This window comes from Podarcis liolepis (assembly GCF_965112155.1).
Source record: "Podarcis liolepis genome assembly, chromosome: 1".
In the NCBI taxonomy this organism is placed as follows: Eukaryota; Metazoa; Chordata; class Lepidosauria; order Squamata; family Lacertidae; genus Podarcis; species Podarcis liolepis.
In genome coordinates this window covers 120,667,398-120,687,734 of record NC_139554.1, presented here as the reverse complement: position 1 = coordinate 120,687,734, position 20,337 = coordinate 120,667,398, and the positions used below count along the sequence as shown (strand labels likewise).

The window sequence follows — 20,337 nt, the reverse complement described above, 5'->3', positions numbered from 1 at the left end:
TGCGTAAGCTTATGTTACGTGTTAAGTGTAATTTGTGACTGAAAGGCATGTCAACATATAGCTCCTGTCATGAAAATGCAATATGTGTCTGAAAAAGCAACTCTGCCATGTTGAAGTATTGGTCTTCATGAGATGAAATAATCTTGCTTATCCTTCAGTACATGTTTATGCAAAGTACTAACAAATATATTTACTTCCTTTTGTATTAGTTCATTTGTAGTTGAGAGACAGCCCTGCATGCCAACCCATCCTCAGAGGCCTTTGGTTCTTAAAACTTTAATACAGTTCACTGTTAAACTTAGGTGAGTAAAGGCTATCACGTAACCATTTACTTGATTTGCTTAGTGTCCTGGAGTATCTCTTCAAAACTTCTTCATGCTCCGGCACCGGGGGGGCGGAGAGCAGGCGGGGGCGGGGCAGGCATGTGTCCTGGGGCCAGTGGCGTAGCGGGGGCGCAGGGGGGGCCGGGCGCACCGGGCGCAACATCTGGGGGTTAGGGTTAGGGGGTGCAAATCCATGGGTTAGGGAGCGCAAATTACTTGCCTTGCCCCGGGTGCTGACAACCCACGCTATGCCACTGCCTGGGGCGGGGTGCCCGGGGCAGGCAGGGGCGCAGTTGCGATGGCACCCCACCGGGATCGCGCTGCCGGGGGTGGGGTGCTCCCCCCGCAATCCTCTTCCTCTGCCAGTGTGCACACTGGGCCAAATATTTTTAAACATTAAAACTTCTATTGTCTTTTGTTTTTGAAGAAATCAGTTTTTTAAATGGAGCTGCTAAATGGAAAAGATTATGGACCTGAAGACTCAGGCCAGCATCTATCACAGCATTTTTCAAAAGATGAGAACAACAGCTTCTCTTCACTTTGACTAATTCATGTTACTTTTAGTTACTATTGGACTGCATCTGCGAGTCTCATGCATTTGGTGGCAGGTTCCACACTAACATCGTGGATGCGATTTGCAAAGTATGCATGGATTGCCTAATTTGGCTGTTCAAGATTATCATAAAAACTGTTATGACAGCTAATTTCCCTAGGCAATTATCATTGTTTGCTATTAAATGTATGAAGCTTTTTTCTTCTTCTTTCTTTTTCTCCCCTAGACTGCTTATTAGATTGCCAGAGCTGAACTACCAGATCAAAGTGAAAGCTGCTATTGACAGGTAGATAACTTGCAGGGTGTTGGGGGGCGGATCTCATGATTTCTTCAGACTGTTAACAACATTTTGGGTAATATGCAACCAAGACTGCAATTCACACAAGAAAACAAGTTGCTGTGATTGCATAGGCTGGTGTCAGGATTGCTTAGGCCTCCATAGCAAGTGTGGTTTTACAACCACAACTTTCAAAGTACTGATCACTGTTCCATGGTTTCAGCACAAAATGCAACTTCGGAATAAATCCTACAAATGCCTCCACTTGGTAAAATTAGCAGCAGTTGCAGTTATCTATGGCAGGATGGAATCCATGCAAATTAATTCTGTTGTATCAATGAAATAAGGATTGCAAACTATCAATCTCTTTATTATGCTCATTGACCAGAAACTTTGGAAAACTGTATACAGTCGTACCTTGGTTTTCGAACAACTTAGTTCTCAAACATTTTGGCTCCCAAGCACCGCAAACCTGGAAGTGACTGTTCCACTTTGCGAACTATTTTTGGAAGCCGAACATCTGACGGGGCTTCCGCAGCTTCTGATTGGCTGCAGAAGTTTCCTGCAGGCAATCAGAAGCCGTTCTTTGGTTTCTGAATGTTTTGGAAGTCGACTGCACCAAACAAAACAAAATAGAGAACCATGACAATAAAATTACTGTATCTCACTATGAATGCCAACTCCGCCACTGCTATTGGTTTTCTTTGAGTTCTCAATTTCCAGGTATACTGTGAATAAGCTCTGAACACACTCTGAAATATCAGAAACATGAGTCAACCTTTGTGCTTTAAAACACATTGTTTTAGTTCAGCGCAGTAAATTACCTTGGGTTTTCTTGTCTTTTTAATTCAGGAATGCTTCTACTATAAGGTAAGACAATATAAATGATGGAACTACTACAACAAACACGTGTTGCTCCCTTATTATTTTTCTGCTGCTGCTTACTGGGATGTGTCTTCTAGCAACCGCAGATTTATCCTTTGCGGCACTCATGTAAAAGCAATGAACATGGATGAATCTGCAAATGGGAGCCTTTCTGTAGAATTTCGTCATTTGGTAAGGCAATACTTCATTTATTATGTCCCAAAAATGGAGAAACGGATGCAGGTATGTGGAGAATCTAACCCTTTCCTTCCCTGCTGCCCAGTGCTTTTTTAAAATAGAAAAATAGGTGAAGGTAATTACCATGAAGTTGTTACAGTAAGAGCCACACTTTTTAACAACAGCAACAACAACGGTGCCGGTACTGCGTACCCTTGAGTACCCCTGGGGGGGAAGCACTGCTGCTGCCTATTCTGAACCTGGTGTTTGCTTTGGAGGTACCGTAATTCCCTAGTTGGGTCCAGTGCAGGTAAGGAAAAGGGATTTCCCTCCAGAATGCAGCTGTGGATAAAACAGTTAAATTTCCCCTCCGATTCTTGGTCTGATCCCATTCACTGATGCAATTTGCATTTTTTCCCCTTCCAATGCTGATTTTTAAAATTTAACAACCACAAAAAGCAGACATGGCAAAATGCATGGAAATTGTGAAATCTGTTTTTGAGTCCTCAAGCTAGAACACTAAACGTCTGATCTGATGGCATAGGAAAATACCAATACAGTGGTACCTTGGGTTAAGTACTTAATTTGTTCCGGAGGTCCATTCTTAACCTGAAATTGTTCTTAACCTGAAGCACCACTTTAGCTAATGGGGCCTCCGGCTGCTGCTGCGCCGTCAGAAGCGTATGTAACCTGAAGCATATGTAACCCGAGGTACCACACTGTACAGTGGAATCTCGTTTTTTTAGCGTATCGGAAGCCAAACACCAAAAACCTGGAAGTAATTGCTTCCGTTTTCGAACGCGCCTCAGAAGTCGTACGGCTTCCACTGCATGTTTTTATTTTTCCCCTCAATGGATTTTGCCAACTGCCCATTGCTCCTCAGTTTTTGAACGTTTCAGAAGTCGAACGGTCATCCAGAACAGATTACATTCAAAAACCGAGGTTCCACTGTATTATAATTATTCTTTTGGAAGGTTTTTAGTCTCCACCAGAGGTCCCACTCCATGCTTTTTTGATTGTCATCAACTGAACACAAAAGTACCCATCTCTAACAGTTTCTGTGAATAAACACTATTGTATATTAATCTCAGTCTTGATTTTTAACCTTTTTTTAGCAACCAAAAGAAATGAAATCATGTACTGGAAACAAGGGCAGTGAGGTAGGAAGATTTAATCGTTTGGATTGTATTTGTAGTGTGGCATAGCTGCCCTGTTGAGTTGAAGAAAATGTCATTGTCCATATTTATCCATGTAAGTTAAGTATAAATTTATAATGGCCATATAACGCATGGTACACCAATAGTTGCTTAAAATGAATGAATGAATGAATGATAAAAGTCCTCCCCCATCCTACCTAAATTGAGTCAGAGTTTTGAGAGAGAGGGGAGATAAGCAATTGCAGCTGAAATGCTACCATGCTCTGTTATTTTCTTTAAACAATGGCAACATGTGGCACAAATATTTTTATCAATAGACCTTCTCGGTGCTTTTTTTCAAAAAAAAAAAAAGTTTAGGGATACTCTCATTTTCCTACTCATATTGAAATACTGCACCTCAATGAGGCCAAACCTTAATTCAAAAAATGTTTAGGGGTATGTGTACCCGTGCCCCCCCAAAACAAGCACTGGACCTTCTAAAGGGCAGCGACAATTTATTTCTACCCATTAGGGTTTAATAGAAAAGTAGCTTTGGGGCTCCCGCTTCTGGATAAATTGATTCATTTCACTTTCCTACAAAATAAAAATAAAATCTGTAAAATGCATCCCTGATTTTGAAATTAACCATTTCCACTGAAATTTAAAATCTGAAGATGACATTTTTGCCATTACTGAAAGCAGCCTTCAAATAGCACAGTTAGTTTTTTTAACGTTTTGAGAAGTAAGATGCATCACTCAACAATTTTGTTTTGTTCTTGTTTAAATTAAATTTGGAAACGCAGGAAACTTTGGAAGCAAGCATAGTGGCGTTGGAATCCACAATGCATCTAATCCTGTTTAACAAAATTTCAAAATATAGTAACTTGGTTGTTTGAGTTGCATTCCAACTCGCCCATGTTTAGTGTATATGTGTTTCAGATATTCTTTATAAAAACCTTTTCTATCTCTTCAGGGCCCTCAAATGGTAACTGAAGAACTACATTCCATAACCTTTGAAACACAGGTCTGCTTATATGGTCTGACAATAGACCTGGAAGTAAGTGCTCTCAGTATATATATAAAGTGGCCTATAAAGGAAAACTGTACAGTCATACCTTGGAACCCAAATGCCTTGGCTCCCAAACAAATCAGCTCCTGAATGATTGAAACCCAGAAGTGAGTGTTCCGATTTTCAGAAGCCAAGCATCCAACGTTGCTTTCGATTGGCTGCAGGATGCTCCTACAGCCAATCAAAAGCCGCGCGTTGGCTTTTGAATGGTTCCCGGAGTCGAACGGACTCCTAGAATGCATTCTGTTCTAAAAACAACATACGACTGTACCTAGAAACAGTGGCCTGTTTTACACAATGCTAAGCCCTTGTTTGTTTAACAAATCACAAGTTAAACATAAGTTGACCTACACATGGTCAAACAAGCGATGATTTATTTCTCCAAAGTTCCATTTGTTTTCTAGCTCCTCTTGTATCCTGCCTTTGTAGCTTGGGTTTATTGGTTGGCCCATGCCACAAGTAGCCCTGCATGTGGAGTCCAGCATAGAAAGCTGAACTCCAACAAAATTGATTACCTGCAAAAATCAGCAAGAGTGCACCTCCCATACAGCATTTTGATTGCAGCCTTTTATGACATTGCATCAGTAACTTCTAATGCATTCAGTTCAAAACTAGTCTGTTCCATATAAACAATGAAATCTATGCATCTTTTTCCTCAGACGAGTTCCTTACCAGTAGTGATGATTTCCAATGTCAGCCAATTGCCCAGTGCTTGGGCTTCTATTATCTGGTACAACTTGCCCACAAGTGAACCACAGGTAGGTTTTATATAGCAAAATTCCTGTTTTTCATGAATTGGGTGTAGCAGCACAGAGAACTTCTTTCCCATGATGCATCTTTCCCACAATTCTCTAAGAGATACTCATGACACTTGTGTATCCTTATTGGTACTTGAAAGATGATGCTCGTATGTTCTGAATTCTATTTACAGTCTATATTTACTCTTTCTTAAGATTTCCAAATAATGTATTGGGGGAATGTTGTAGATACTAGGAGAGGATATATTGATTTAATAGTATCCTCCCTAACTCACGCATGTGAGTCAGCAACAGAGTGCATTCCCCAATATATAGCAGGAAGCTAGTTGGTAGATTTGTTTGAATCTGTTTGCTTAAGCAATCCAATCTGGTTTTGTCCAGATTGGGTTCTGTTCCTGACAAGTCCCCTTTCATCCCTCCTAAAAAGAATAAAGACACAACAGTCTTCTTTTTAAAGTAATAAGTTTACTCACATTCAGTTCGCAGTTGAATCCCTGAAGGCAGGCTTTAGCTTAGAGTTACAGAAAAGAGTTCATCTCACATAGGGATTTGAGCCCATGTCCTTCTGGCTGAGAGCCAGCAGACAGCAAAATACATCAGTATCAGAAGAAAGCAGCAAAAGAGTAAGGGAAGATGGCTCCGTGACTGGCCTTTTTACAAGGTCACCCAGGGTCATGCCCACCTACCTGGTCACACACAGAAATTGCGGTCGTCTTATTCACGGAAGGTGAATGCATAAGGGTTTGGGCTCTGGCACGGGCAGCCCAGGTTCGGATTCTGGGCTTGAGCTTGGGTTCAGGTTCTGGTGTGGGTGGCCTGGGCTTGGGTTCTGGTTCTGGATTTAAACCCAATATCCTTAATTTTGGGTTCAAAAAATAGGGGTCGTCTTATGCATAGGGGCATCTTATACATGGAAAAACATGGTACATTTCTTCTACTGCCCTTTGACACTTCAGAGTTCCCAAAACAGCTCACATACGGAAACAATGAATAGCTAACAGAATTCTGTGTTAACTTTCATTTGGCTGCAGAACTTGGCTTTCTTTAATAATCCACCACCCGGCACTTTGAATCAAGTCTTGGAAGTACTGAGCTGGCAGTTTTCATCATATGTTGGCCGTGGGCTCAACTCTGATCAACTTAGTATGCTGGCAGACAAACTTACAGGTGAAACTATAAAGCAAATTTTCAGCATTAATTCTCTGAGCCAAACTGTGTCCTATTGTAAATCTGGCCAGCCCTAACATTAGGTGGATTGAGGCAGTTGCCTCATGTGGCAAATGCTGTGGGGAAATGGTGGTGAGATATTGGAGGACAGAACTGTGCATACTCCATGGTCTATCCTGCATTTCCTAAATTAGCTTGCTACCCTGATGGGCGGGGTATAAATAATAAAATTATTGTTATTATTATTAGCTTCTTTGCTGTTTGGCAGGATTTTGAAACTCCCAGATTGCTTCATAGTACTTCAATCTTTAGTCCAACTGGGAAATTGTGCTTGTCTTTTTAAATTATTTGAAACTGTGATATTTAAAACAAACATTTTGGAAAGATGTTGGCCTCACATTTCTCCCCGTTAAATTTTAGGACTGCAAGTTAGTTATGGGGACCATCAACTTTCCTGGTCAAAGTTCTGTAAGGTATGTCATTGTTAAGATGTTTCAAAATGCTGCTTGCATTCTTGGCCATGTTCGTACACAAGTCAGATACTGAAGCACCATAGGTCTTTCCAAACACTCAACTTATTCTCCAAGCAACTAGTTTAGTCTTTTCATGATGCTTGCATGTGGGGCCGGCCCACCCATGAGGCTATGTGTGGAAACTGGCTCAGGTGGCAGGATCCACAGGGGAGCAGATCCAGCCTTCAAGGAATGTATCACCTGCTGTTGCTGCTATTGCACCCTCTCTTGTCCCCAAAATAGATCTTGACTCCTACCTTGTTCCTGATGTAGATCTTTACCACCCACCCCTTGTTCCTGATGTAGGTCTTCATTCACCCCTTCTTCCCTGGTGGGTGGTGGGCATGCTATTTTATAGTTCAGTTCAGATGCCTAAATGTCTTGGGCCAACCTTGTTCGCTGTATAGCTTTTGAGTAGCAAAAGTACAACATCCCATCAGCAAGTAAAAAGGGTAGTGGTGCAGCCTTGCTTCACTGGTGGGTGAATAATAGGGATTTGGGGAGAAATTCAATTCATTTTGCATTTAAATGTGAATTTACATAACTCACACTTCCTGAAACTCAGTACCCAAACTGAAGCACAGCCATTCTTTGAAAGTCACACTTCTTGTGAATTTTGCTAGTCAGGTAATGTGTACAAAAATGCATATATGAGGGTAAAATGCACATATTAATCCATAGATTAGTGAAAATAACATATAAATGCATTGATTTTGAGAAATTGCTTTGCAAAAAGCGCTTTGAGGTTTTCTACAAACAAGCTGCATATACATATTATGAAATGAAAAAGTGTGTATATTAGGAGAGATTTGCACTGATGCTGATGAATTTTCATGAACACTTAATTTAAAATGAAAACACAAACTTATGCAGAAATGTGGAGAAATGAATAGAGGAATGGTAAAAAAAAAAGTGGCTAAGTGAAACTGAAACTGACATATTCACCCATCCCTAGCAGATAGCCATATTGTGAGGTTTTGTTGTTTTAAAAACTCAGTAGTTGATGAATGGGAGCTTTTAATTCTAGCAAAGAGCTCCACAACATTTCAGGGATGCAGAGGGTTTCATTGTATATTATGCACCTATATGGTATATAACAGCCTTTCTCAAGCTTGGATTCCCAGATGTTGTTGGACTACAACTCCCATCATTCCTTGCTAGCAGGGCCAGTGGTCAGGGATGGTGGGAGTTGTAGTTCAACAACATCTGGGGACCCACAGTTGAGAAAGACTGGCATATAGAGTTTCATTGTTTTGTTCTCACTTCGATTTGATTTTTCTTCTTTTGAGAGAGATGGGTTAGGAGAGAAAATATGGCATTACAATTATAACAAATATGAAATAAAAGTCATTTCTTTGGCACAGTGTTAAAAGACTGTAGACTAGGGGTGAATCTACAGTGGTCAGTTATAACTTGAAAAATGTGTTATGAAAGTGTGACACCAGAGGGCATTGCAGAGTCACAATGGGAATGGGAAATTGCATTGAGAGCTATATGACACGGTTTTTAAATAGCATTTTATTAGCGTTTTTACAGATCAGGGTAGATCCAGCCTAGGAGTAGGGAACCTTTTCTAGTCCAAGGACCATGTTCCTTCACAGATAAACTTCTTTGGTGGCGGGGTATGTGTGTCACATGTGGTGGGTAGTTCCACAAGCAAAAGTGGGTGGATTAATGAGTGTGTGACTCTTTGTATCGTAAACACTTATTATATTTTTAAAAAGGGGAAATAGGGAAAATAGCTACTTATAGACTTGCTTTGGAATGTTTGATAGCAAAGTGTAGTCTCATATGCTAACAAAGGGAACTAAAGACTGTTCAGAAATAGTATCACAGGTGACCTCCAGTAGTCTGCAAATACCAAGTACCGTATTTTTCGCTCTATAGGACGCACTTTTTCCCCTCCAAAAATGAACGGGAAATGTGTGTGCGTCCTATGGAGCGAATGCAGGCTTTTGCTGAAGCCTGGAGAGCGAGAGGGGTCAGTGCGCAATGACCCCTCTCGTTCTCCAGGCTTCAGGAAGCTATCCGCAAGCCTTTGGAGCGCTCCGAAGGCTTGTGGATAGCAGCCTGAAGCCCGGGGAGCGCTGCGCAGCACGCCCCAGGCTTCGGGCAGATATCCGCAAGCCTTGGGAGCTCGGCAGGAGTTCCCGCCGGGCTCCCAAGGCTTGCGGATATCAGCCTCCAAACTTGACCTGGTTTGGAGGCTGTCGGTGGGGGAAAGCAGCGTTTCTCCCCACCGCCAGCCCCACAAGCTTGAGGAACAGTGGGGAGGCGGAGCTCCACCTTCCCGCTGTTCCCCGACCTGGTTTGGAGGCTGTCAGTGGGGGAAAGCAGCGCTTCTCCCCACGGCCAGCCCCACAAGCTCGGGAAACAGCGGGGAGGCAAAGCGCCACCTTCCCGCTGTTCCCCGACCTGGTTTGGAGGCTGGCGGTGGGGGAAAGCAGCGCTTCTCCCCACCACCAGCCCCACAAGCTCGAGGGACAGCGGGGAGGTGGAGCGCCGCCTTCCTGCTGTTCCCCGACCTGATCTTTGGGGCTGGCGGTGGGGGAAAGCAGCACTCCCGCCCCCGTCAGCCCCAAAGAGCAGGTCGAAAGGAACCCAAAGCCTCCAGAGCCCAGCGGGAACTCCCGCTGGGCTCCGGAGGCTTCGGGTGAACGCACCTTGAACGCACACAACGCACCTTGTTTTAGAGGGGGAGAACAAGAAAGAAACCCCCCCCCCTGTTCTCCCCCTCCTATGGTCCGGTGCGTCCTATAGTCCGGTGCGTCCAATAGAGCGAAAAATACGGTAGTTGTTTTTGTTGGAGAATAAGTCTAAAGATAAAGGTTACTGGTACTATATTGAAACCTTAATTTTTCTGTGTATCTAATTTGTTCTATAAACAGGAACACTTACCTGGTAAATCCTTTACGTTTTGGGCATGGCTAGAAGCAATCTTGGAGCTAATTAAAAAGCACATTCTTCCACTTTGGATTGATGGGTGAGCAGCATCTTGGTGATTGTACATAAACTGGCAACGCGGAATTTTGTTTTGTCCTTCCTGTTTGTTAAGTAAGTAAGTAGGTACAGACTCTGAAGGCAGCCTCAAGCAGACTTAAGCACTTTTAAATCCTGTCGATTTCAACAGAGGAATTTCATCAAAAGCAGAAGCAATGGGAGAACATGGCTAAGATTGCAGTTAGGTTAAAAAACAAACAAACAAACAAAAAACTCCTATGTTACCCCACTTCTGCCTACATTTGAATTGCAAGAGGAGTTTCTTGTGAAAAATTTCTATTGAATTTTTAAAAATTTAATAATGACAATAAGAGTTGCACTAGTGCATTTGTGCCATACTGAGGGCTTGCTTCCCACCCCCTTCATTCAACTTAGGCCATAGTAGTCCTGCCATGTATTCTACTCAATATTGATCCAGAGCAGAACTCCAAGGTATAGTTAGCAGAGTAAAAACTGAAACATGTTGTGAGATTCCCCCCAAAATAGACCAGAGGCAATTGTATTTCATCCAGCAGAGCTTTACTGCTACTGAAGGCAAATGAGCATAATGGTCACAAATCCAATACATTCAGGATTGGCACTGTCCATAGGAAATCCAGTTGCAGCAGACTTAACTCAAACTTACAATAACTTATAATAAAACTAAACCTTAACACTATATACAGAACACCGCACCAGAAGAGATAGAAAGAGAGGGAAACCCTGGCTCCTTCTGGCTTTACTATTATAGTCAGCATGACCTTGACAGAAAGAGATAATAGAACCAGTTTAAGCCAGCTGTAAGCCTCTCTGAAGGAATAACCCAAACATCATGAACCTTCTGCTTTCATGAACCTTCTGCTTCTTTATTCCACACAGAGAAGCTTACAGAACCCTCTTGAATCAATTAGAATAGGAGAGATCACTACATATCAGATCAATACTTTCTGTACTAAGTAATTCAGACTGACAGTCCACACTCACATTTATTTGAATTTGTGTATAAGGAGCAACACTGGGGTTTCCTGTTAATACTAATAATAATACTAATAATAATAATAATAATAATAATAATAATAATAATAATAATTTATACCCCGCCCACTTGGCTGGGTTTCCCCAGCCACTCTGGGCGGCTCCCAACAGAAATTTAAAATACGATAATTAAAACATCAAACATTAAAAACTTCCCTAAACAGGGCTGCCTTCAGATATGCTCTAAAAATCAATATGTGATCCTTTTTGTGTTTGTCCCTGTCTTCTAATTTCTTAATTCTCTTATGCCGATTAAGCACCAACAGGGTTCTCATTTTGGGCATATTTGGGGGATCAAAAGGGGATAAAACAACATGCCTCCATTCAGGGGTACACCGGAAATAGTTTGGAGCACAGCCAGAAAAAAATGAAAGGATTAAAGAAGTAGGGTGCATGGAAAAGAGAGAAGCAGAAATGGATATTGATGCACTCACCCCAAAACACCAAAACGAATGTTCTGTGCCCCCAATTTCCTCCAGTGTATCTGATTACACTGTACAGCTAGGGAGAGCAAGGTGCTCCAGAAGGTCATAACCACAGCCCAAAGGATTATTGGTCACCCTCTCCCACCTTTGGAAGAACTGTACGGTTCCCGTTGCCTTAGGAAAGCAAACAACATCCTGCAGGATCCATCTCACCCGGGATACAGTCTGTTTGCACTACTGCCTTCTGGCAGGAGGTATAGAAACATCAAGTCAAGGACAAATAGACTGAAAAACAGTTTCTATCCAAGAGCTGTGGCCTTTTTGAATGCTGTAACTCGATAGTGAGACCTGGGAGTTTGATGGGTGTGGGTGTGGGTGTGGTTGGAAGGTGGTTTGTTTGGTTGTTGCTGTTGTTTTGCTTTTGTTGTTTTTAAGGGATGGCATCCAATTTCGTTGCACTTGTGCAATGTTGCACTAGTGTAATGACAATAAAGAATCTATCTATCTATCTATCTATTATCCCCGTATCCAGTGCTATTTTTCTAGAAAAAGAGGTCTCACCATGAACACCTCCCTCATTCTCTTAGAATGGCAATGGCGCCCGCCTGAGAGGTGCTGGAAATGAGTTCAGGCTGAGAAAAAGCCCTGCTGGTATTGCATAAACCCAAATTCACTTGGGGGAAGCATTGAGACTGGTGCTATCGAAGGGGTAAGGAAATGTGAGCTATGCAAATCAAATGGGAATGCAAACAGCTACAAAAACATAGTAAACTCCGGAGTGCACAAGCACCAATTGTAATACCTGGCTGTTTTGCTGTACCAGAGCAACACCATGATTCACCCGAGTGCACAGATGAAAATGTCATTACCACTCAGTTCCAGGGAACCTCCAGTGGAACCTTGCAGTTCTGCAAGAGGACAAAGATTAACCACAGGAATTTCTGCCAAGAATATGTGTGCACACAGCCACCATTTATTTCAGATGTATTTGCAGTATTGTTAGCCAGTTTAAGCATTTTGCTTATCCAGCTGGTTGAGAATTTAAGCCAAACCACATATGACCTAAAAAATAAAGTATCCATGATCTAGTCTTCTGAATTTTTACTCCCTCATATATGTGTGGTTTAACTTGCCTCATGAAAACTCCTATTGACCCTGCTGGAGGGAAGGGAAAAGTACTGGACCCATTTCCTACTCCCCATCCTTCAGGATTAATAGTTGTGTTTTTTTTTTTAAAAAAAAAAGCCTGCTTATGTCTCCACAAAGACTCAAGGTGGTTAACAAGCACAATCCTTTTTTTAAAAAAAAGCCAATATACACTCAAATTATAAAATTAACAATACCTAACTCTTGACAAATTTTAGGTGCACAAAAAGCATCATTGGGTTGAGTGAGCAAAAATTACATAATTAACCAAAAGCCTTTAAAAAAAATCCAGAAAAATAAAATAATTACAAAAGAAATAAAACATTTCATTTATATACGTAAGTATGAAATATAATTTCATAATATCATATATCCAGATTTTTAAAAAGATGGTTATTGTTTAAAGAGAACTGTATACACTGTTTAGGTGTCGTTGGTTACTATTATATTTTAAGCAGACTGTCAGAAAATGCGAGTGAAAATAATATATAAGGTAAACATTGCCTTGCAAGTAATTAATTCTGTTTGGTGCATGTCCTTTCCTATACCAAGAATCTACCAATCTAGCAAGAATGCTACCAAGAATTACATTTATAATCCTCATCACCTGACCAAAAACCTATTTAAGAGACTATGTATTGAAAGTGCAGAAATATTTACTGCAATGGGTTGCACTTTTGTTTTGTATGGAAGTTTATCACAGGGTCATTGGCACCTGAATACTGATCATAGGGCCTTTGCTGATCCTTCTAGAGACAAGCATGATGAGGAACCACTGGTCTGCCAAAAACTACTTCAGGAGAGCAATATAGAATACGAAACAGAATAGCAGAAAAGACGTAAACAGCCCGTTCAGCACCACTTCCCTAATAAAGTTTGGAGCTCCGTGCTGCAGTTTGAATGTAAAAAAGTTGCAGGTGACCAGCAATTACATGTGTTTGCTGCATAATATTTGCCTGGTTCCTGAAGGGGTAGGCAAGTTAGAACTGGTCCACACTAGAGCAAACTGTGGATTCACACTGGCCTGTTTCTCCTTTAATGTAAAGACATCCATAAGACATTCTCCATTCCCGAGTAGACTCAGATTTCCTCCCCTTGAAATGCAGAGGTTTTCAATCCTTGGAAAGTCCAAAATGTCCAGGATTGTAAACCTGTGAAAGGGGGAAAGGTCCAGGACAACACTGGGATGGGGTCCACATTTTGCTCTGGTGTGGTCAACAAATTGCAGCAACAACTAAGTGTTTGAGGCACCTTAGAAAAATTCTTTAGTCCCTAGCGTGCCACAGGATTTTCTGACAAGCATTGTGCACATATAAACCTGTTTCTTTTCCTCTTTTTCTTTTTACAGATGTATTATGGGGTTTGTAAGCAAAGAAAAAGAGAGAAATTTGCTCAAGGACAAGATGCCTGGAACATTTTTACTGAGGTTTAGTGAAAGCAACTTAGGAGGGATTACTTTTACCTGGGTATCGCGGTCAGAAAATGGTACGTGCTATATTTTAACATGCTGAACGCTGCATTCCAAACCCCTATCGCCCTTATCCATGAGTTCAAAAAGCAATTTGGGAAATGCACACTAGTGGCCTGGCCCCGCCCTCCCTTTTCATCTCACATGCCAAATTGCCAGTACCAAACTTTTTAGGATCCTTTTTAGATCATTCGAATGTTGCTTTTAATGCAAATCTCAGTGCTACCTTAACTACAGATGTAAGATTAAATAAAGACTGCTGTAGCTTCTGTGGACCTCCTTCTCTGGGTTGCAGTAGTCCCCTATAAAGTATATTCAGTTGGTACCTTAACAGGTTAGGACGAAATGGATCTGTTACTTGTCTCAGCTCTCAGCTGGCCAGCATTTGTGTATTTGGCATTTTTATTATTTTAAGTGAGTTTGTGGTTCTTCTTTCCATTTGACAAAAAACAACCTGCGATCAACTATCTGTCTGCTTCTTCATAACTATCTTGTCCTTCACAGGAGAAGTGAATTTCCATTCTGTTGAACCATATAATAAGGGTCGTTTAACTGCGCTGCCGTTTGCTGATATTTTACGAGATTACAAAGTTATTATGGCAGACAACGTTCCTGAAAACCCACTGAAATACCTCTATCCAGATATTCCCAAAGACAAAGCCTTTGGAAAGCACTATAGCTCTCAGCCAAATGAAGGTAAGATATTGCTTTTTTTAAAAAAAATCTTCCCCCACCATTTTACATTAAAACTGCTGAGCATGCAAACTCCCGATGCTCATGCTTGCCATATTTGTTCTTTAAAAACAGATTAGACTTGTCCATTTTTAATTACTTCCTGTGGTGCACAAGACATCTTACGATCAAAGCAGTAACAAAAATACAAACCGAAACTAGCAAAGAAGAAAAAGCAAGCTGGCTTGGCAAAGACAGTCACTCCCTGTCTCCCTCACAAATGCGATATTAAATGGAACGTTCTCTGCAAGGTTAATTACTCAACCAGGCATACAAAAACTGCATGCCCCGCCACAAGCACAGATCAGAAAGTCAAATGTGGTTAAGCCCCATCCTAAGAACTTCTGGAGCAGCCTTTAACATAGGAAGCGGCCATATACCAAGTCAAACCATTGGTCCACCTAGCTCAGTATTGTCAACTGTGGCTGCAAGTGGTTCTCCAAGGTTTCAAGTAGAAGCTTCTCCCATCACCAGTACTTTTGGCCAGGACTTGAACCTGGAACCTTGTGCATGTGAAGAATGTGTGCTCTGCCACTGAGCTATGTGTCCTCCCCCACCAGCTGTCTTCAGTGAAGAACAAATTCACCCGGCTGCACTGCTGAATATGCACTTCTGGTTTCCTAGATGGGAGATTTAATGTCCATAATGTTGTTGTTGTTGTTGTTGCTTTTAATTTAGCGCCAAGGCCTATGGAAGGAGGAACCAAAGGTTACGTCCCATCTGTATTTATCCCAGTCTCCAAAATGTGAGTCATGCTGATTAAGTCGTGTTTCCCAAACTTCTTTGTGTGGAAAGTCTGGCATACCAGTCCGATTGGTATGTTGCTCTTCAGCAGAGGAAGTGACATTTCTTTTGCTCCTTTGTCTTGGAAACCCTCTCCTAATAAGTGGGTGAACCATCCAGGATTGATGGGAAGTGAAAATAGAGCACAGTCGTACCTCGGGTTAAGAACTTAATTCGTTCTGGAGGTCCATTCTTAACCTGAAACTGTTCTTAACCTGAGGTACCATTTTAGCTAATGGGGCCTCCTGCTGCCACCATGCGATTTCTGTTCTCATCCTGAAATAAAGTTCTTAACCAAAGATACTATTTCTGGGTTAGCGGAGTCTGTAACCTGAAGCATCTGTAACCTGAAGCGCCTGTAACCCGAAGTACCACTGTATGTGCCTGAGGCGCCAATTAAGCTTAGTCCCTTACAACAGTATCTGCTTCTTGCGTATTACTCATTCAAGATGTCATTTTTGTCTGTCTTTTTTTTTAAAGCCTGAGTGATTCCACAGACCCACCTTCTCCATCAGACCTTCTCCCCATGTCTCCAAGTGTCTATGCTGTTTTGAGAGAACACCTGAGCCCTACCGTAATGGAAACTGCTGTACGTTCCAAGCTTAATTTCTTCTGAACTTGTGGTTAACAAATGAAGAAGTGCTGTTAAGGAGTGACTGGGTATCTTTTAGAATACAGTTGTACCTTGGATCCCAAACGCCTTGCGAGTCGAATGTTTTGGCTCCCGAACGTCACAAACCCGGAAGTGAGTGTTCCGGTTTGCAAACGTTCTTTGGAACCCAAACATCCGACATGGCTTCCACGGCTTCCGATTAGCTGCAGGAGCTTCCTGAAGCCAATCAGAAGCCACGCCCTGGTTTCCAAACATTTTGGAAGTCGAACAGATTCCGGAATGGATTCCGTTTGACTTCTGAGGTTCCACTGTACCGGAATGCGCAAAGCTTTATTGTCACTAACTTTTTTCCGCTGTTGATAAAACGGCACTAAGTATGTCAGCACTGGTTATCAGGTGCTATAACGAAAGAGCTAGTGACTGTGTTCTTACATAATGTGAAATGAAATGATGGCTTAATGCAAATGGGTGGTCTCTCTCTGAGCAGATTGCAGCCGCTTTGTACCTGTTCTTGGCTCCCACTCAGGTTGAGAGGGGGACAGCTTACAAGTGATTCTGGGTTCAGACAGCACACTAAGCCAACCCCTGCTAAAAGGACAGCTTTATAGGGAAGACTGTGTAGTTTGTTAGGAGGAGAAGAGAATAGTACTCCAAAACACTTAGCTCTTCACATGGTTAGGAAGCAATAAACCGTTTCCAAATAAAATTCTTGCAGCCGCTCTTAAAAGACTCCCTGCACATGCATGTGTGTTTGCTACCTTGCAGCTCCAGAAACTGCTTACATTTTAAGGAATTATGCAAACACTGCACACAGCACCCTGATAAATGTATGCTTATAGAAGAAAATTTCTACATTTATAATCAAACTACTGTATTTGTAGCCCTCAGTAGGCTGCAGTTTCTTTTGCTATGATGAATAGTTTTGTATAATTCACAAGGTTGCACATTCCTCCACCAACTAAGGAAAAGACAACACTTTGCTTATTTAGTACTGCTTCCTCCGCAGAACTGATACGGCACAAACTTCCAAAACGAAGCTGGGTCTTTAAAAATGATTTTATAGATCAAATTGGGCCTCTAATCCTCAGTGATATTCTCCCCCCCCCACGCTTAATTAATTGGGTCAACAGTACCATTGTGCCTTCTTCATAACGTAACATCTGGATTTCACACCACAGTAGAAAATTAGGTCAATCTTTCACAAGAGGGGAACAAATAGATCTTTTGTTTGCTTCAGCTTTCAGTTTTCAGATACACATTTGGCATTTTCATTTCCAGCAAGCTGTAGCTCAACTTGCATTTAAGAAAAACAAACAGCAACGAATTTCCACAAACTGATAGATTCTTCTTCTTCTTCTTCTTCTCTTCCAGTTAAGTTCTCCATATTCAGCTGACTGACGATTCTAAAGTGCATATGTATGTTTTTAAACAGAAACATTCCTAAGAAGATGTTTTTCTAGTTCCCTTTGTAGATACTGTATCTGTACCCTGTGGAGCACAGATGGGGAACCTGTGGTCCTACGGACGTTTCTGGAGTACAACTGCCATCATCAATTACTTTTAGTCATCCTGACGGGTGTTGATGAGAACCACAGGTTCTTCATCACTCCTCCAGACACACACAATTGTCTTTGACCAAACTCTGCTTTCATAAATTAAGTCAATACTTGGCCTGGTTCAGACATAACACTAAGCCATGGATTGGGCCCAAAGAACAAGCTGTGATAAGCCTCTGGCTTGTGCACCCCACCCCTGCTCTCCATGGTTTACCCCGAGGGATAGCTCAGTCAATACAGCATGAAATGCTTAATCTCAAGGTCATGGGTTCAAGCCCCTCGTGGGGCAAAAGATTCCTGCATTGCAGCAAGTTGAACTACATTGTACTTGTGGTCCTTTCTAACTATTCCATGATTCTCTTATTCTAGTCCTGGCTTGTTTGAACTAAGCACAGTGAACATAAATCACCATTTCATCAGTTTTGCCATAACAGAAAGCTGCAGATGATTTAAAACTGCTAATGGAAGCAGTGCCGGATTTACGTATAAGCTAAACAAGCTATAGCTTAGGGCCCCACTCTCTTGGGGATGCTCCCCCCCAAAATACTTCATGATTGTATTTCACTATCAATATACTTCTTCTTAATTGTATTTCAGTTCAACAATCACTTTGATAAAATACATATTTTGTTGTGTGAAAATTGCTCTAGATACCTATTAGGTCCATAAATTACCATATAGCATATATTCAACACAAAAAAACAGTGACAATTTGTTGTTGACAAAGGACAGATGGACATATAAAGGGCCCCATTACCTTCAGTAGCTTAGGGCCTCATCAAACCTAAATCCGGCCCGGGATGGAAGTATGCACTTTCCTGACATTGCATGTGAAGGAGGAGAGCATTGGCACTGTGCAAGCCTGAGGCTCCCTTTGTCTTATTCTCACAACCCTGGTTTAGCATTATGTCTGAACTGGGACTAGAACTTAGTACATGAAACAGGTGGCAATGAAAAATTCGGAAATGGATGTACTACTGAAAAGTTAGAATCAAATTAGTTGTACAGGTCTAAAAATCTTAACTTCTGCCTTTATACTCTATATAGATATAATTTAATGGGGAATTGTGGTAGAATTCCTGCTGCTCTTTGCAATCTGTCCTTCCCACTCCCTAAAAATTGGGGTTCTATATTTTAATTCTTGCCACTTCTGGATCCTGAACTATGAATCCTGGCAGCCATTCCAAAATCCACCATGTTTTCAACAAATCTTACAAGTCATGCCACATAGGTTATGTATTTTTGCTATATATTCTTGTGATATTTTAATCTGTGTGCACCAAACTGTCATTCTTACAATATATTAAACCTTGATACAATGAAGAACTGAGCCAAACATGCATATGTGTGAATAGCTCTTCAAAGCAGCCTTAAAAACTACAAGCTAGAGTGACTGCAAACAACATAATTATGTGAGAAAACATATTGGGTCTTTCATTGAAGCCTAGCCGCATTGGAAATATTGAATAAATTGACACACATCCAGAAACGGTTGGACATCAGATTGACAACTGGATTTTCTAGCTCCAAGACAAGTGGTTTTTGCATGGCCAAAAGAATAGCAGACCCCCTTGGCTGGAGAGTGTATAGTGGATATGACTATCAGCTGATTTTATAAAGAAACCACTACCGATACCTGAGCCTGGTTCAAGTCGGTGTTGAAAGGTAGAGAATTGTTATATTTTTGTGTCTTTATAGTTTTAAGTCTAGTTGACTATGAGATAAGAACATTGGAATGGGCTTATGTTATGTACTAAGTTGAATAGGATCCAAAATGCAGCAGTCTGAATGGTCCTAGAACAATAAGATCCAGAATGCAGCAGTCTGATTAGTCCACAGGAGCCAACCAATCCAGCTCCAGGTGGAAGTGAATCTGCAACCTGATTGGCCTACAGGAGAATCCCGGAATTAGCCAATCACGTGGGGCCCATTGTGTAAATAATGTATATAAAGCAGACATTCTGGGGGAACTTCCATTCCTCCTCACCACTATGAGCTGAATAAAGAGCATGAAATCCACTCTCGACTCCGAGTATATCTCAGCTTACCATGCTTAATATCAGCTGTGACATTGAATGAAAGTTAGACCCCCCCCCCCACATCCCAGGTGAGAGCTGGGAGGGACTACTACCTTCTGTGGGTGGTAAGGGTTAAGAACTACCTTTAAGAGAGGACTCCATAGTCTATTTTTACTATTGTTTGGGATTGTTTTTTTACATTAGTTTTCTGTATCTTAGTGAATAATGAAAAAACAAAAAATCTTAATGGCAAAAAAAGATTTATCTGATGAATTGGTGCATTTGCACAGAAGAAGGGTAGAAAAAACATTTGTCAAATAAATACTCAAATTATGTCTGTCTTTTTTGTGTGTAAAAATAAAAAAAATTCCTTCCAGTAGCACCTTAAAGACCAACTAAGTTAGTTCTTGGTATGAGCTTTCGTGTGCATGCACACTTCTTCAGATACACTTTTTGTGTGTGCCTGTGTTGTCATTTTTTATTTTTATAACAGCCAGGGTCTCAGAAACTAGAAGTTACCCAAGCCCCTCTTAATCTCTGAAAGGACTTTCACACATGAAGCATGTAGAATGAATGCTGCTGTTCTTGATCACTGCATAACCTTCAAGAGCTATGTCTCTCTCTGTGTGTGTAATAGCATGCTTGAATGAATGCCTTAGTATACAGGAGAACTAGAAACAACCACAGAACCAAAAGAGTTACAGTAAATGCTTTTTGGACCAAGCTTTGCCCATGGTGGTAAGAGG

General features: G+C 41.4%; 1 protein-coding gene across 5 annotated transcripts in view; it reads left to right on the top strand.

The window, feature by feature from the left end:
- Window positions 1–19,932, top strand: part of STAT4 (signal transducer and activator of transcription 4) — a 35,966-nt gene extending 16,034 nt beyond the window's left edge. For 3 of the 5 annotated variants that reach the window (XM_083468433.1, XM_083468434.1, XM_083468435.1), the window contains exons 10-24: window positions 210–302; window positions 1,103–1,162; window positions 2,006–2,023; window positions 2,116–2,209; window positions 3,310–3,354; window positions 4,304–4,387; window positions 5,059–5,157; window positions 6,189–6,324; window positions 6,745–6,797; window positions 9,725–9,819; window positions 13,770–13,906; window positions 14,394–14,585; window positions 15,300–15,366; window positions 15,885–15,993; window positions 17,389–19,932. In XM_083468433.1, coding sequence (XP_083324559.1) covers window positions 210–302; window positions 1,103–1,162; window positions 2,006–2,023; window positions 2,116–2,209; window positions 3,310–3,354; window positions 4,304–4,387; window positions 5,059–5,157; window positions 6,189–6,324; window positions 6,745–6,797; window positions 9,725–9,819; window positions 13,770–13,906; window positions 14,394–14,585; window positions 15,300–15,366; window positions 15,885–15,993; window positions 17,389–17,415 — 1,309 coding nt within the window. In that variant the 3' untranslated portion in view covers window positions 17,416–19,932. The remainder of the gene's footprint in view (window positions 1–209; window positions 303–1,102; window positions 1,163–2,005; window positions 2,024–2,115; window positions 2,210–3,309; window positions 3,355–4,303; window positions 4,388–5,058; window positions 5,158–6,188; window positions 6,325–6,744; window positions 6,798–9,724; window positions 9,820–13,769; window positions 13,907–14,393; window positions 14,586–15,299; window positions 15,367–15,884; window positions 15,994–17,388) is intronic. The other 2 variants (XM_083468436.1, XM_083468437.1) reach the window with 2 other exon arrangements.
- Window positions 19,933–20,337: the final 405 nt, after the last annotated feature.